The sequence below is a fragment of the Carettochelys insculpta genome, chromosome 6, assembly GCF_033958435.1.
Source record: "Carettochelys insculpta isolate YL-2023 chromosome 6, ASM3395843v1, whole genome shotgun sequence".
Lineage (NCBI taxonomy): Eukaryota > Metazoa > Chordata > Testudines > Carettochelyidae > Carettochelys > Carettochelys insculpta.
This window is the reverse complement of record NC_134142.1, coordinates 60,192,084-60,210,594: the sequence shown is the minus strand read 5'-3', so window position 1 is coordinate 60,210,594 and position 18,511 is coordinate 60,192,084. Positions and strand designations below refer to the sequence as shown.

General features: G+C 44.6%; 1 protein-coding gene across 1 annotated transcript; it reads right to left on the bottom strand.

The window, feature by feature from the left end:
* Positions 1-1,453: 1,453 nt before the first annotated feature.
* DISP2 (dispatched RND transporter family member 2) lies at positions 1,454-17,760 on the bottom strand. Its single transcript, XM_074997653.1, has 7 exons — positions 17,294-17,760; positions 16,240-16,269; positions 10,828-10,951; positions 9,425-9,540; positions 8,280-8,398; positions 6,516-6,613; positions 1,454-5,135 (listed from the first exon to the last, which is right to left on the bottom strand). The coding sequence occupies exons 1-7, from the start codon at positions 17,758-17,760 to the stop codon at positions 1,710-1,712; spliced, it is 4,380 nt and encodes a 1,459-aa protein (XP_074853754.1). The 3' UTR covers positions 1,454-1,709.
* Positions 17,761-18,511: the final 751 nt, after the last annotated feature.

The window sequence follows — 18,511 nt, the reverse complement described above, 5'->3', positions numbered from 1 at the left end:
TGTAATTTTGCACTAATAGTAAAGGATAAATTTTTGCATAATCACCTCTTCCTCTTTGGCCCCAATTGCGCAGGACGATCTGTGCAGATATACGTCTTCTGACTTAGATTATTTTGCAGAACTAGGACCTTAATTTTGTATTTCAATCAGATTATTCTCCTCTCCCTACACTCTCTTGCAGAATGAAGATTTTAAAATCTGTCATTGACTTTCTTGAGTGTATCACATTTGTTGACACAATTTTCAGATATGGGCAGCAAGTCATTGCAAACAATATGAGGTCTCCATTAACAGAATAATAAAGATGCCACGTGTTCTCAAGTCACTTTCTTCATTTATTATCATAGAGCTGAAATGGTGCCAAAAGAATTGAGATTCACCACCCATAAGGAATCCAGGCAAAAGTAAGACAAAATTGAGGCGGAAAATTGAGTCATACTAAATACAAACCAGAAGGTCCAATGTTCCAGCTTGAATTTCTCACTCTTTTGGATTTTTTAGCTCTTGCCAACCTGAACCAGCCAGGCTTGATGAGTTTCCCAGATAGCTAATAGGAATGAATAGAAAGCTACAGTGTGCATGTTGATTTACAGAAGCTGAGAGGTGCAAATTTCCTCTTGCTAATTCCGTAGGAAAGGGCATTAGGCATGAAAAATATAAAGAAAACAAACCACAATATTTGTAGCAAAGGCACCAGGTTTCAGGGTGTTTAGGAAAGTTTGTCACAAATATTTATTTTTAAGCTGACTTTTTAAGAGAGAAAGCTTGTTCTTAACTGTAACAGATAAAGAGTTTTTGTGGTAAAGAAAAAAGTAAAATTCAAGATCCAGTAGATATGCCAACTTTAACAATATTTTTACATTTTTGCCTGGGATAGAAACTATAGCCATGAACATGAAACACAAGCTGCCCAAGTCATAGAGGACAAGGAAATGGCTTTCTATCAAGGAAAATCCCCCACTGCAACAGTGGCAAAAGGAGTTCCCTCCAGTAAAACCAGCTGAAATCCTGATCTGAAATCTGTTAGGGGCTGAATTTTACAGTCTTCTCATTGATCACTAACAGACCACAGCAGCTGAAAAACATTCACTGGAGAGATTTAAACAAATACTGAGTACAATTCCTTTGGGGAAATATGTAAACCTGGACTGTTAATAAAACAGAGCCCTGTGTCAATAGGAAAATATTCTTTTTCAACAGTTCTCTATCCAGCCACTAGCTAGATACTGATGATTAACAATTATAAATATTTTATACATGGGATTTATATCATTAAATATCTAGAGAATCACCTCTTTATTGATTATTCCCTTCTTTCTTGTACTTGGCAGGAAAACAAAACCTTATCACTGTTGGGAATCTTAAACATTTCAACTGTGAATATGGCACGGGCTGCTGGCAAGTCAAAGATGGTGCTTGTTGCTGCCAAGAGGGCAGGGGACTGGACTCGATGACCTCCCAAGGTCTCTTCCAGTTCTATGAGATGTGTATCTCCATATATTATATTATTTCTAACTGTATTAAAATTCACCTTGAATCCTTATCTTTTTAGTATCAGATTTGCTGACTGTGAAAGTGTAGAAATGTATGCAGCTGAAATACCTGGAAATATTCATAGTTCAGAAAGGGAAGAAAGGAAAGATTTTATATTTACAGTGCAACTAGGAAACTGTTTTCTTTTCTAATTGAGTTTTGCTTTCTTGGCAATTTCAGCTGCTGTAACCGGAATTTTGTGCACTGGATCGTTTGATCCAAACATCTGGCATGTCTGGTTGGCTGTTTGGTAAAACAACTGGATCGTCACTCTCTAATCCCAGTCGGTTTTTCCAAGAAGAGCTGTTTTGCTGCGATGCTGATGGAGAGATGTCAAAGACAGTTTCTCTCAGGTCCAGCCTCAGGGTGTCTCTCTTCCCATTCAGGTGACCTCTCTCTGCTGCACAGCTGGAATCAGACACGTCTAAGACAGCTGGACAAGAACTAGCTGACTCAACAAGTTTTATGCTACGCTCAAGATCAGTGAGAGCTACCTCACTGGAGACATTGAGCACATTGAAAGAGCTGCTATGAGAACAAAGGCCTCTGTGAAATTTGTAAATTTCAGTTTCAGGGAGATTACTATTTTCTGAGGTATAATCTGACTGTTGCTGAGCAATGTCTCTAGAACACTGAGATTTATTTAACTGTCCTTCATCGTTCATACTGGCTGCATGAAGATAGTCCAGCATGTATCCATCCCAGACTTTTGGGCTGTATTTTTGACATCTACACTCTCTGCAGAGTCTCTCTCTGGGAATTTCTGCTTCTGCTCCTGAGCTGCTGTGCTTATAAGGAGATGATGTTTGCAGGGCAGGACACTGGCAAAGAGCTACATGGTGGTCCATTAGAGTCTCCTGCAGATCCTGTCTGTCTGTTTCAAGAGAAGGATGGATTCCTATTCTGGGACACCTGCTGTCTTGGAGCTGTATGTCCTCAGATAGGACAGAAGGACGATTAGACAATTTGCTTGTGGAAGTGCTGTTGTCAAAACTGTCACTAAGTTTTCTGGCCAAGGGCTGGAGCTCATACTGTTCATTTGCTGTGTTAGATTCCTGCACCTTCCGTAATCTGTTCTGCTTCTCTCCTCCCGCACAGGTAAAGCTTCCATTTGGCCTTGAGTCATCAGAATAGTCCTTCAAGGCATAGGTGCAAGGCCAAAGGATCTGACCACAATTCTTCTCTGGGCCAAAGAAGCAGCACAGAGACTGAAAGAAGAAGCTGGCAAATCCACAGCTGATGCACTTGATCATCATTATAAAAATCCCCAGCTTCCGGTATGCCAGAACCGTGGCAGGCAACATAATGACGCCTGCAGAAAACAAAGCAGATGCCACCATTGCAGTGGCACAGCTCATCTGCTTCAGAGAGAAGGCCACTCGGCTCAGGCGATCAGAATGTGGGCACAAGTGGTAGGAAATACAGTAGTTCACTGTAAAATCCGTGGAGAGGCCCACTGCTGCCGAAATGAAAAGAGACTCCACTGCATTGAGCTGCCATTCCAACAGGACCAAAAGTCCAACAGTTACCAAGACAGTGCCTGTGATCGCCGTAACTGAGAATACGCTAAGAAGGACATTCCAGGTGGTGAGCAGCAGCACCACAAAGGAGACTGTTATGGATAACCCTATAACCACCATTGTCTCTGTGCTGAGACTATGCTGGAGATTATATAGCTCTAGTTTACTGGTGTACCACCCATTCTGAAGCCCCATGGGGGCAGTCTTCATTTCCTCAGTTATCCAGTGGCCAATTTCATTGTAGAATTGTTTGGCTTTGCTATAGTTGAAGCTGTAGTGGTAAACAGTTTGGAACTGTAGCACCAAGGCAACTACGTTTCCTTCTCCATCAAATCTAAGACCCCAGTCATAGGTTTCAGCTCCATCTCTTCCTTGTTCCATGATCATCATTTTGATGCAGTGCAGGAGGACTTCACTTCCATATGGGAAGGAGAAATGGTTACAGCAGAGATTGAAGCTGTGATCTTGCTGGGAGCACTGGCGACTGCCCATCCACGTGTGAAATTCCTGCATGAAACAAACTGTAGATTTCTGCTCCAGATCAGAATAGAAGAAAGTTTGATTCTTCACTTTCTGGCAGAATTCCAAGAGCCAGTTTTGAGCTTCAGGACTTTGTACTGTGAATGTGGTGTCTTTCACCAGCGTGCCATTGCTTTTAGGATTGAAATGGTCCCCATTGTCCACCGGCAGTATGCCCCACACTATAGTGATGGGCATGTGTTGTCCTTCTCCATGCTCCAGCCTCTCAAACATGAACTGGTGACAGTATTCTGCATCATACCTCTCAAAGGGATGGCTTAATCTAAACATCTGGACAGATGGCATCTCTAAACTGGGTAGTTTTAGTTTAGGATTGAAACAGGAAATGTAAGCACCCCCTATTGCCAAGGCTGCAAACCAGCAGATCCAAATGTACCGGAACTTTATAACGCCACACGGAAGAAGCTTCTCGAATAACAGTTTGGAGGTTTCACACAAGGTATTCTGGAGACCCCTGAGTATATGATGGAGAGAAAAAATAACTCTTTTATGCCCACTATGGTTCCAGTAGTCTTCTGGTTTATAAATGCAGTTTGTTGCTATGTAGCGTTCATACAACACGACAGAGGATGGAAGCCAAGTCACCATGAATACTAAATTCACCAATACGCAGGTGCCCATGTAAATGGCAAAGCAGCAGATGGCAATTATATTGCTCATGTAGCTGGCATAGAAAGCAGCACCTGTTGTAAAGGAAGATGCCAGCATGAGATACCCAAAGTGGTGCATGGTTTGGCTCATCCACTGCAGGAGGCCTGCAGAAGGATTCTGGCTCTTGCTGAGGCTCCAGAGGTCAAAAAACACAAAGGTGTGATTGGCACAAATGCTACTGAGAATGACAATTGCTGTCAGGTTTACAAAAGGGAAGTAGGTGAATCTGAAGGCCACCTTATACAAGAAGAAAGAGATCATCAAAGAACTGACAATAGTCAGAAGGATCATAAAAGTAATAAAGATTGAGCGTAAATAAACAGTCATACTTAGAAAAATGGCTAATATTGCCAGGACTGGATACATGGTATCCAGTAAAAGATAGTGCTGGAATAATTTCTGTTTAAGACCCAGGTCCATTCCAGTGATTGAGGTGTAATTATCAAACAAGTCCCATGATTCAAGGTTGTCCAGGTAGATTTCCATCATAGATGCACCTTTCTTTGTAGGCAAAAACAGCAGGCTGTATTTCAGTGATGGCACTTGATATTCCATTGTCTGAAGACTGAGGAAGTCTCTGTCAACCAAGAAGTGAAGAAGCTGGTAAATACCATTGAAGCGGGTACATTTTTCTGGTACTTTGGCACACTGAGAGTGTTTCTCTTTTCCAGCCCTGGGACCTAGGCAAGAAGGAATAAGGATGCCTTTGTGGTAGTCTGGAGCACAGGAACGAAGGAGTGCCAATGTGTGCGAGACATCTGCTTGAGTAATCTCCAGGCAAGAAGACCTGTTGTGAAGGACAGCAATATAGTTACCCAGAGACCAGCTTGGACAACATTCATTTTCTTCAGTTCGTTGACAGAGATTCCCAAAATGAGCATGTGAACGGATCTGAAAAGACAGCCAAGAGGAGACCATCAGTTTAGATCCTCCTTATAAAAGTTTTTTACCCTCTTGTCTTTATACAGCAGCGTTTAAATTCTCACAAAAATTATCCAGTCCTTCCGAGTTTATAAACCCTGGCTCCCTAACTTTCGGATGGCAAAATGTTATAGCCATTGGAACAAGATGTTTGGACAGCACTTTCCCCAAAATTAAAGGAATGGGTATGTATTTCTGGCACGGATTTAGGAGTTAGGATTCTTCCTCAACCCAATGTTCTATTACTCCTCATTCCTCATTCATTAGCTTTCCTCATTCTCTGGGTTAGGACCACTAAGATGAGACTTTTTACACCCTTTATCCACGTTCTCTTAAGCAACCTTTTTTTTTTCCCCTGCACTGCAGTGACATTCCATGAAAGACAAAAGCTGGAAGCATGGTGCTACTGATTCTCTTCCACCATGATTCTAACCAACACTTAACACAGTTTTCCTGTTAAATGCATACGGCAAATACTGTTCACTTCTTCCTTGGGGGCTCTTTTGCCTGGCACTTGCACAGAGAATACACTCAAACATCTTTTTCTATTGAAAGCTTTCATAGCCCCTCCAAATTTAACTCTCTGCAGGCATGCTGTCTGTTGGTGTTTCTTACCATCACTGATAAACTAGTCCTAATTGAAACACCTATCTTCCACTCACTGTCTGCCACCTGCTATGTCTTTCTAGTGCTATAGCAAGGAGCAGCCAGGAGACCACAGAGTCATTCCTACCATTCTTGGCTGTACAATATTATTGACAATTTAGAAGATTAAGTCTTGTCACATCCAGCATAGTCCTTTCTGGACAGAAGGCCATATTGTGTGTCTATCTCCATCTACTTACTTGGCACCTTTAATTTAGACAGGATGTTGTGCTGTTGGAGGTGCCAACTTACAATGCATCTGATCACTTATGTGTATTAAAGTTCCCAGGGTGCTTTTCACAAAACTATCATAATATCATCTAATCTTTCAGTTTATATGCCATCCTCACTGCAGTGTGTGCGGTGTTAGGCTTAGTATATGGGGCAAATTCCTCTTTTAGTAATTACATTACATCTTCCAATAGTCTATGTAGTTTCAGATTGATATACTATCATCAGTTTCATGCTCAAGTTTGTGTGCGTACTATAAAACAACTGTCGCTCTTCAGCTACCATTAAGATGTAGAAGCCTCTGACCTGAAGTCATTCTTTTATTTATCAGCCTATAAAATCTGTTGACATTCTCCATGATGAAAGGTGCTATATTGTTTATATGATTTTTTTCTTGCTAGTTTTTAGTTATTGATTAAAAGAGTAAATTGAAACAAGATTGGTCATGTGTACATTCTCCATGGCTTTACTAACCTTGTCTTGTTCAATCTGACACATGGACTGAATCGCTTGCAAATTCCACAAGCTCCCAGCAGTTGTGGACATAAACACCAGCTGAGAATAACTCTTTCCTAAAAAAACAGAAATATAGCTAGGTAACTGAGGAGGAAGCAGGCACACTGTTTGAAATAGGTACTGCTTACTTTAAAAACATAATGCTAACCGCGGGGTATCACGAGAAGATAGTGGATCACTATGAAAACCCTAGAAATGTGGGCTCTCTTGATAAGAGTGCGAGGAACTCTGGCACTAGATTAGTGGGCGCTCCTGCCTGTGGACATATGATGAAGCTACAGGTTGAAGTGGATAAAAATGGAAAAATTGTTTATGCAAGATTAAAAGTGTTAAATCTTGCCACTGAGCATTCTATCAGGTGAAATGGAACAACAGAGTTTATGGAGCTTGATGAATGACTGGGCTATAAAATGTGAAAACAAAAAAGCAGTCCAGTAGCACTTTAAAGACTAACAAAATAATTTATTAGGTGATGAGCTTTCGTGGGACAGACTTACTTCTTCAGATCATAGCCATACCAGAACAGACTCTATAAAATGTGTGAATGACCTCATGTGACCTCTGCTGCACCATCCTTTACATCTATGTTAGGGTCAGGAAAGGAGGAACGTGCAGGTCTATCACTATAATTTTCACTATGAACTTCATTTATCTACAGTGAAGTTACTGTGGATCTGATTCAGGCCATTTCTGTACCCACTGTTACCTCCTGAGAAAAATTTGGGGCAGGAAGGAAGGGAGGCTGAAGCCTTCAGAAGTTGGAAGTACTTTATTCCAGTGGTTGAACCACTTACTTAAGAAGACGACTTAAAGCAGGTGATTTGGAATCAGAGTACCTAAGTGCTATTCCTAAAAGTCCGGTCACTTGTGTGATTTCTGGCAAGTCACTTAAATTTCTGTGCTAAATTTCTCCACCTAATGCTTCTTTACCCCACATCTACTGAACGGACTCAGATTTCTCTCTCTCTCTTTTTTTTTTTCAGTCAAAAATTCAAAAGACAAATCAGCACTTTACTTTTGTTTTAATTTTTCCTTTTTTTATTTAATTTCTCCTGTAAACAATTGAAACAAAAATTTCAAAACAAAATTAAGACCTTTCTTTGAATATTTGGTGTCATCCCCACTTTCCCTCAGTATCTTCCTCCATTTATCTCCTAAAGAAACGTGTATGTGGAGGGGAGTGTAAGAAACCCCCTCCACTTTTTCTTATTTACTCTTTTCCACTGGAAAAATTTGAAAAATATTTAATTGAGGCAAAGTATTATTGTCATGTTTTTTACTTTTTACATACTCTTCCAGTCGGGAGAAAAGAAGGAGGGAAGAATGCGAAACCAAGAGATAAAATGAATTTCAAAATGAACGTCTGAAAATTTTCAAATTTTGGATGAAAAAATTAATTTTGAAATTCTTTCAAAAAGAAAAAAAACATTCAACAGTGATATTTTGGGGAGCAAGAGGAAGATTTAATTTTTTCATTAATTTCAATTAAAAACCATCAAAAACGTCAGTTACCCCGGCTCACAGGTAAGTGGGAAGGCCAAACGAATTAAAGTGCTGTGAACTCACTACCTGGACACATTAGATTACTCAGAATTGTATTCGGCCTGGCTGCTCTATTGGGCATTCTCTGAACACGAGCACATATCTTGGTTATCACATCTTTCACTATCCCCTCTTCCTTGTGGGTTACATTTTGAGGGTCTATGTTAAGACTTCAGTCACCTGGAGGGCCACAAAAGAAACTGTCCTTTCCATAGTCTTGTTCCACCATTCGCCGTGTTCTTGCTTCTTGTTCACCATGGGTAAATTTCTGTCCTCTGTTAATACCAGTGTCACCATAGCTATCAAGAGATCAAAATTATCCTTACGTGGAACAGCAGGATTCAAAAATTTTTTTTTTTTTTTTACAAATCATGTGGTTGATTAGCCAAAGGGTTGTCAACAGTGTTTCCTGTAAGCTGACTGCTTGGGTGGCTGCCCAGGAGAAATTCACATACGGTGCAACGGATTATCAGAGCACCCACAGCCATCTACAGCTGGCAGCATGTGTTTCTGTTGGTGGTGCAGACCCACACATGCCTTGGTGCACCTGAAGAAATGTATCCTGCCCTTGGATGGAAAAAAAATTAGAGGGAAGACTGGTTGTCACACCATGAAAATGTGTTTTGATGAGACACAGTGCAGCTGGACTGGCCACTGGCCTAGAATGAGGACATGGTTTGGATCCAGAGGTTAAATATTGGATTGTTTTCAGGTTTGACTGCAGCAATTTGCAGTCATGAGGGGTTCAGTTAGATTCCACACCACTCCTATTGGGACTTGTTGAATTACCTCTGCAACTGCTTAAATCAGCAGGATAAAATTTTCAAAAGTACCTTAGTGATTTAAGTGACTGCACTTCCATGAAAGACCCATTGCATGGCTGGGGGTGACCCAGTCAGGCTTGTAGGCCTCAGGCTCCCACTAGAGGGGAAAGTCCCAGAGTCCAGACTCCAACCTGAGCCCAAACATCCACATTGCAGTTTTAGACCCATGGTCCAAGCAGGCATGGCTGCGTCAGCTGACCCAGGTGCTTGAGATGTGGTGCTGCAGCTTTTTTTATTGCATAGTCACATGCCTAGCACCCTAATTCCTATTTAAAGATGATTTTAAAAGCTTAAGTCTCATTGATAGTCAGCAACTTTAGGCTCCTAAATACATAATTTTTAAAAGGTGATTTAGGCACCTAATTCATTTTAGTAGAATTGAAAATGTTATTTTTTGATTTTACAGCTCAGCTACAACCAACTCAAACTGTCTTATCCTCAGGAAAGCAGTCTCATCTTGGCATTGCATGCACTGAAACTCAAAGAGCTAAATCCATATACCTGTTCTTTTCAGTGTAGGGAGAAAGTGATAGGGTCTTCTTATAGCCTGTATGGGTTTGTACATTCTTCCAGACAGTGAGTTTTCTGCCAACGTCAGTATCTCGAGGCTCAAATCCCTACAGCCAAGCAAAAGGGTTTTATTAATTTGTCAGACTTGTACTTTAATTTGGCTTGACCTTTCTTAGCCCACCTTTTCCACACCTTGTGTCACATACAGCATGTGTCTGATGATTAAAATCAAATCATGTTTTTGAGGCCCACACAAACTGAATTTCTCTGAGAAAGGGGGGCAACATCCATATGCAAAGCTACAGAAATACAATTTATCGTTTCTTTTTCGACCACTAGTGAGATACCTACCGTTCATCCTGAATGGGCCAAGAGACAACAAGCAAAATTAACAGCTGCAGAGGCAGCATTTATTTTCTTTCCTTCCTACAGTCTATAATTCACACTGAAGCCTTGACCAGAATGATTTTCTTCTGTCTCTTGTCGAAAGGTGTCCTCACTGTATTGCCTGTCTGAATAGGATGGTATTGTCCAGGTTTTTCAAGGCTTTTTTTCCCCTTAGATAAAGGGGATACAGATGGTGGAGGTGAGATATTTGTAGAAATATATACAAATATTTACAAGGGCAAACACCCAGGAGGGAGAGGAACTATGTAGGAGATACTGAAGGGGCACTACTGGGATCAACACATTGGAAAGGAACAAAGGAACATGAAGATTGAATAATAAGAAAAATGTTTTAATGAACAGTGACAGTCTTGGAAGTAATGGAAGTACTTCACTAAAATCCTTTAGGACTCTGACAGGCAAAAGTGTAACTGCCCACAGGTGGACTTGAACCTTGCACGTCAGTGCATGAGGCTCTATAGTTTGAACTAAAAACCAGCTGGCTCTCAGCTAAGGCTGGAGAGGACATTCATTCTTTCCCTCTGCCAGTGGTCTGAGTGTGACTACATGGGACTGTGGCCCACACTTAGGTGCATGGATTACAAAAGCACAAGCAAATACACTGTGGAGAACATTTCTATCATGAATTAGAGGGAGGGGCTAGCTTACCTAACGGATTTCTTTTCTGATGGCCCTATCACAGAAGATGAGCAGGGAATGCAGATTCCCTTGAGGCCTAAAACACTTTCTGATATTCTTGAGAATGAGGGGGCCACACATTGTCATCTGGTGGCATATTCTATAAATGCCTAAGCATTTGGAGGGGATGTGAGAGTGAAAGCCACTTTAATCGCCTGATGTACTTACAGGCCTTTTCCGCTCATTTGCAAAGATACAGGGAATGTGGTAAGTTTTACATGGCAGGAAGAAAACATAATTGATTGTTCCACAGTTTTTCCTTGCATTCAGGAGTGACATGCTTGCCCATATCATTTGCAGGGACTTACCATAAGAGGTTCTGAAAAATCTGGCAAATTTCCAATGAGCAAGCCAGCTAAAGTACAAACCAGAACTGTCACCGAACAGAGCACAAGGACAGCTACCGGCCACTCAACAATCACTTGGGAGTAGCTGGAATGAAGAGGGGAAAACAAATGCTGCTGTTAACCTTATTTCTGAGTTTAACATGAAACATGCGCTGATACCAGAACAAGGTTAGAAGAAGAATATTTAATAGAATCAGGGCTTCATGGTTTTGGCATTTATTTGTTGAAAAACTCAGGGGGTAGGAGTTCTAATGAATACATTCTGTCGGCAGCTGGATACTTGCAGGCAGTTCTCATTAAGTTGGGTAATTACATTCTGCCTTCCTACACTGCCTTTTCAATTAGAAACAGTAAATACTATGCACTTGCATCCCCGGCCAAAATGCAGCTTTAAATATTTAACTGCAAAAAATCCTTTGGGGATGGTTGTATTTTCTCCTCCTTATTCTTTTGTTCTCCTTTCCCCGCACCCCAAATACATAATCCAAACTATCTACTGCCAGACAGTCTCATGTGTAACAGACAAGGAACAGCGTGAAGTTTGGGATCTCAGCAGAAGATGCAATAGGCAGGGGTCTGCAACCAAAATAGCGAGAAGAGCCCATTTTTTCAGTTACAAAATCTACTTCAAGAGCTGCAGTGCATGTGACTATGAGACGGTCTTTAATAAATCACATCAAAACATACTTTTTGTAAGCCCTGTTTTAAGAACAGCGCACACACAGTGATTTGTACCAGTCTGTAATTTTAAGTTACTTTCACCCCTGGATTGGAGAGCAAATGAGGACAAGGAAGACACTGTGCCTGGGGACAGACTCTTAAGCAGGAAGGAGCAATGTTCTGATCAACCCTCCATGCTGAGGAGGAGGGTCTGGGCAGCAAGTTCCCTGCAGGTGGTGCTCAATGGCACACTGCTGTCCCGGCCACAGGTAAAGCACCGGTCCTGCCTGGTGTCCCAGGAACTGCTGCTGCTGCCAGTTTGCAGCCTGAGTTCCTGCACTCCCAGGAGCAGCAGCGTGTGTATGCAGCAGCTGCTCTGAGACCCGGTGCCAGCTCTCTACCACCTTGTCAGGCAGCAGCAGCATGTCCTGCCTCCTCCTTGCCCCATGAGCAGCTGGCAGAGCCAGCCTACATCCAGCTCTGTGGCTGGGACTTACTGGGGGTTACTTGTTGCCTGCAGCAGAGGCAGAGGGACCAATTCCCCCTCCATCCCCTGTGCCCATTCCACCTTCCCCTTCCCTCTCAGACCCCTGGATCTGCTGACCTGCACTGGGTGGAGGGAGGGAGCCAGCTGGAGCTGGACAATGTGGAAAATGCAGGTGGGCGGGGGAGGGAGGACGTAGAACCACCCCTTCTAGTTCCCCCCTCTGGGGCCAGACCTCTCTTTCCTGGTGCCCAAATAGAGTCATTGCAGCTCCAGACACTGCCACCGCTGACTCTGCAGCTCCCAGCCCTGACACTGCTGAAAGAATAGACCTGAATTCAGTTGGTTTAATGGCCAGATCCCTCTTGCCAGCCATTAAACCAACTGCATTTAGTTCTCCTGTTTCAGTGGCATCAGGGCAGGGAGCCACAGAGGAGTCAGCAGTGGCAACATCCACAGCCACAAAAGACTTCTTAAAGAGCCACGTGCAGTTCCGGAGCTGCAGGTTGATGACCCCTGATGATGTGTAATAGCTCGTCAATCTGCTGCAATAAGACACCACAGAGGCTAAGGCCATGTCCACATTACCTGGATGACTGACCCACTCTGGGTTGATCTAGGGTTTGATTTTGCATGCTTGGTAGGAACACAAAAAATTGACCTATTGGGGTCAACAGTCGACTCTCGTATTCCTTGCTATCATCAGGAGTAGGGGAGATTGACAGGAGAAACTCTCCCATTGACCTTCAGTGAGGATGGCCGGTAAGTCAATTGCAGATAAGTAATTCTAGCTACGCAATTGCCGTAGCTAGAATTGTGTATCTGCTGTTGGCTTACCTGCCTAGTGTAGACCAAGCCTAAGAACATGATAGACTTCAAAAGAGAACTATAAACATATGTGGATAATACGAAATTGAGGTTGAAAGGCGGCTTTCTTTCACAATTACCTGCGGAGCCTCTACACACACTACGCGATCTTTTGAAATTAACTTTGAAAGAATGGGGCTGTTCCGTTGAAGTTGGTCCTCCATTCCCGCGGTGGGAGGAGCGCCCCCCTTTTGAAAGGGAGCACGTGTAGGTGCTCCGCGGATGGCTATTTCGAAAGAGGGAGTCCTCCATGGCGGCGATCAGCTCGCAGGCGGTGGCGCCGCTCACAGCATAAGCAGAGCTCTATGGCTCCAGCGTCCGGCTGCGTTTAAGGAATCAGGCTCCCGCGAACCCCCAGACAGGAAGCTGAGAGCATGCAGGCAGCCCATGCTGCTCTCCAGCATGCTGCCCCAGCCAGCCCACCTTACTCCCCGGCTCCATGGCCAGCACCCTGGCTCCCTGCCCATGCCAGGGCCCCCCCCAAGGACACCAGGGAGTCCTCCCAGGAGGGGAGTCAGGCCCTGAAGAGCCGGGCCCCCTCCTAGATAGAGGCTGAGCTACGGGGCCTCCTCGCCCTCTGGGAAGATGAGGAGATCCTGCACCAGACGGGGGTCCACTGCTGCAACGCTGCAGTGTTCGAGTGCCTCTCCAAGGGCCTCACTGGCCAGGGTCACCCCACCCGCACCCCAGCCCCGGTGAGGTCCAAGGTGAAGGAGCTCCACCAGGGATATTGCAGGGCCTGGGACACGGCCGGGCAGTCGGGGGCAGCATCCACCAGCTGCCCCTACTTTAAGGAACTGGACCGCCTCCTTGGGCCCGAGGAGGCAGGGCCCCCAGCCGTGGTCCTTGGCACGATGTGCCCTGACTCTGAGCTGAAGCCCGAGACAGGGACGGATGGAAAGGACCAGCTGGGACCAGCAGCCGGCACCAGGCACCCATGGATGGTCAAGCCGCTCCAGACCATCAGCGATGACAAGGGCTCAGGCGAGGGGGCTCTCATAATTGACATCCTGTCTGGCCCGTTCGGCCGGGCCCCCTCCAACCGTGCCTCACCCGGGTTCCTGGAGGGACCCACAGGTATGTGCTATGCATGCCAGTCGCCCCAGGACATGAGGAGGGGACACTCGGTTCCACCCGGGGTGGCTGTAGCCCACCCACACAGCCGTCGGTTCTGGGGCACAGGTAGGCCGGACATCCTCAGAGGACCAAGGCGCGGTGCTCAGCACCACAGGCCGCTCATCCAGCGAGGGAGGGGGCGGAGTGGAGGGGAGCTTGCGCTCGTGGCACTCTTATGAGGAACTATTTAAAAATCAGGCTCTCAACCTGTAGAAGTAAAAGGTTCTTACACAAATCCACCAGAAAATCTAGCTGATAGACACAGCTTACAAACCACAAACGGAAAGCACTCAGAAGCATTAGAGCCCTTGTCAAAATGGTTTGTATCTCACTGATGTTAGCTTAAATGCATGGTGTTAATTAAGCCTCAAAATTATATTTTTAATTGAATGTTGTGAAAAGACTTATAGAAGTGTTTTTGTGACGTCTTATTTATGCATTTCAACAATGTCAGGTTTTAAAAATGTTACATTCCACTGCAGCGCTGGAAACCCAAGTGCAACAGCCTTGTTGTTGCAGTCAGAAAATGTCCCTTATGCATTATTTTCATTCTTAAGGCAAAGTTTTCACTAAGCATGATATTAAGAAGAATAACAAAAGGTGAAAAATACTGTATATTAGCTATACTTTCAATTGTTCCTTAGCTACTTGAATTATTAATTCTAAAATTAAGTATTCATTCAATTGTAATCTTTTATTCTGGTTATACAAAAAAAGATTTTTAAAAACAACTGTATTATGATGATAGCATCACTTTGGCTACATCTACATTAGCCCCTTCCTTTTGGAAGGGGAATGGTAATGAGCGAGTTGGGAAGATGCTAATGAGGTGCAACCATGAATATGCAGCACCTCATTAGCATCATCACGCATCGCCTGGATAGACAGGGGCCTTTCAAAAGGACTCCCTGGACTTCGAAAGCTCCTTCTTCCTAAAACCAAATAGGAAGAAGGGACTTTCGAAGTCTCGGGTGGCGCGCAATTCAAAAGCGGCGCTTTGAATTGTGCACGGCCGCCATTATGCTAATGAGGTGCTGCATGTTCATGGCAGTGCCTCATTAGCATCTTCCCAGCTCACTCATTACCATGCCCCTTCCAAAAGGAAAGGCCTAGTATAGACATAACCTTTAAGTATTCTCATTCCTTTGGCTTTAAGGACAGAAGATAAGGGCACCAAGTAATTACTTTTTATATCATTTTTCATATAACATTCTTTCCTGAAGTGAGTCTGGATTGTCCCTTATCTCTTTTCTGTCAGATACATGATTCCATGTTGCTGCAGCAGAATTGTATTTTATAGTCCCTGACCTCTTTAAACATTTTAGTCATCTAAATTTAATTGTAAAGCTTCTGATGCATTAATACATCAAGAACTAGAAAGCACTACACAAAACCTTAACAAACACATCTCTGTCACTAGATACTATGGGAAAATGCAAAGCTTTCAGGCTATTACTGCTGTTACTCTCACTGAGAGCAATCTTGTGTCTGAAGATCTTCTAGTCTGCTTTAATTCTGAAATGCAGGACCCAGGAGAATCCACTGCAGTCATTTAATAACAACAATAGTAGTACTGTGCTTTTCGTCCATGGATCTCAAAGCATTTCACCAAGGTAGATAACCATTATCCCTATTCCAAATAAGGAAACTGAGGCACAAAGAGGGGCAGACTGACTGGGTTAAGGTGGCATGGAAAGTCAGTGACAGAGCAGGGAACAGAATCCAGGTTTCCAAACTTCCAGACCAGTGTACCAGGCTGCTCCTCTAGGCTTTGATTTCTTCATACATACTTATCTCACAGAGCTGGAAGGGACCATGAGAGGTCATGGAATCCAGTCCCCTGCCCTCTTTGCAGGACCAAGCACCCATCCCTGACAGATTTTTTTTTTAAATTTATTTGCCCCAGACCCTAAATGACCTCCTCAAGATTGAGCTCACAACCCTGGGTTTACAAGGCTAACTCAAACCACTGAGCTACCATGAAAAGGGCCAAAGAACGAAAGCACTCTGAGGAAAGCTAGCTAGATAATGAAGCTCTTCATGAATACCAGTTAAATTTATAACTCAAACAGAAATGGATTTTTTCAGACAGATGGGAAGCCCTTAATGAGGAACTCTGCTCTTCCCTCTGAAACTGTGCCTGTCTGGGATGTCACCAGGCATAATACATAGTGTTTTCTAATAGCAGGGTAGGAGAGTAATGATAACAGGGTAGCAGGACAGGAAGTATTTGATATTAAACATACCTTTTTGGCATCCTGAAAGCTTTGTCGTGTCTGCAGACAGAAAGAGATTAGTTGGTTTGTTATTTTAACTTGCAGCAGTGTGCTGCGCTGGTAAAGAGCAAGTTAACCCTTTCAGGAAATGTAAAGCAAGAAAGCAGAACAGTGCAGTTCCACCTGGTGAGAGCTATCTGGCACTGCATGAGATCTGAGACAGGCAGCCTAGTGCAGTGGTCTCCAACCTTTTTATGCCCAAGATCACTTCTGAGTTTAAGGGTGATCCAGGATCTACACTGTCCCTTCCCCAAGACCCTGCCTCTTCCCCGAAACCCCAGTCCACTCACTCTATCCCCTGCTCTCTGCCACTCACTCTACTATGCCCTCACTCACTTGCACAGGGCTGGGGTAGGGACTGGAGTCTGGGTGGGGGTGAAAGGTATGTGCTGGGGCTAAGGAGTTTGCAGCGTGGGAGGGGACTCTGGGCTTAGCAGAGGGCAGGGGGTGGGATCCAGGAGGGATGATGGGTGTAAATCTGGATAAAGAAGGGGCTCCTGGCTGGGACAAAGTGTTGGGGTGCAGAAGGAGGTGCAGGGTTTTGGCTCTGAGAGTGGGGTCACGGCTGGGACAGGGCCTAGGATACAGAAGTGGATTCAGGGTGCAGGGGAGGATGTTTGGTGCTGGCTTTGGGAGGAGCGTCAGGGCTGATGTAGCGGGGTTGGGTTCAGGAGGGGCTTTCGGGGTGATGGCTCTGGGAGGAGGCTCAGAGCTGAGGCCTGGGGTACAGGAGAAGGCTTCAATTTGAAAACTGAAAGGAGGAGGAAATTTCAGAATGACAAGTCAGTTTGAACACAAACTATTGAAACGCTTTGTTTAGAGAATGCCAAACAAAACGTGTTTGATTTTTCAGAATTTTTAGGGTATTTTCCTAGGTTAAAACAATCCCGTGAAATTGACATCAATTTGCAAAATAATTTGGTGTCACTGAATTTGCTTTCTTTTTTGCCGAAAAGTTTTAGCAGGAAGTTTTGTCCAACTATAATTGTGAGCCACCCTCTGACCTGCACAGACTTTGGCTTACCTGACTGTTACAATATGGTGTTGCACTGGTCGTGGCTGCTGCTGGACATGTGCCCACTGTTTCCACTGACTTTCAGAGGTCTCGTGGTGGGCAGCTGGTAAAGAGTCCCCACTAGAATGGTGGGAGCACAAAGTGGCCCTCTCTCCATGCCCTGGAAGTGGAGGCAAGGCATAGCTGTCTTTAGACTCCTGCTGGTTGCAATGATAATATAGGCGATGTTGATGTGAGTCCTGGGAGCTGGATGGCACCTGACCATTGGCGTGCACAGAGATTGATCCAAGCATGCGGTTGGAGGAAGGCAGGCGACCTCTCACCAAGCTGGGAGATGCAGGGATAGGGCACCGATGGACTGGACAGACTCTTTCCCAAGGAGCTTCACCCTGGCTTGGCTCAGTCTTCCTGATCTCTGGCACATTTAGACAGCTTTGGCAAGGCTCTGGGTTTACCTTCTCTCTGTGAGAAAACATGGAACAATTTTACCAAGTACTAGAGTGGTGGCAAGGCCCTGCATTGAAGCACGTCTCCCAGTCTAAGGCTTCTTCGAGATTAAGAGATTTTAAAGTCAGAGGGGACCATTATGATCATCAAGGTAAAATCCTACGTAACATAGCCCCATGGCCTTCCTAGTGATTCCTGGTGTCCTCCTCAGACAGAGCCCTCGCTGTTCCACGGGGGAACTGTGCTCAGGGTTGCAAGGACACAAAACGCAGGAGCTGTGGGTGGCAGGCCCAGGGACTGGCAGGAGCGGGAGGCTGGCAGGGGAAAAAGTGGAAGGTGCCAAGTGGGGAGCGGCGCAAGCTGTGAACCAGAGGCAGGAGAGCGGGACAGCTGCTCAGCCGGCTGACGACAGGTGGCAATTCCCCTTCTGGCAAAGAAACAGACAGTGAATGGTGGCTGGGCATGTGCAGAGGGGCTGGGGAATGGTGCTGGCTGCCAGAGCCGGCACTGCCAACACCTTGCTGTCCCATCCCAGGGTTGGTCCTAGGCATACGGAGCATGCAGCTGCTTAGGGCACCACTACATCTGGGGGACCAGTGATGCTCTAGGCAGCTGCATGTGCTGCATATGCCTAAGGATGTCCCTGGGGACAGTACTGGTGCCCCAAATTTAGGGGGTGCCCTACCTAGCTGAACATGCTGTGTATACCTACAGATGGCCCTGCTTAGCCATTAAAAGTACACCCAGAAAGTCCTGCATCAACCCCTGTTTTCTGGTTGA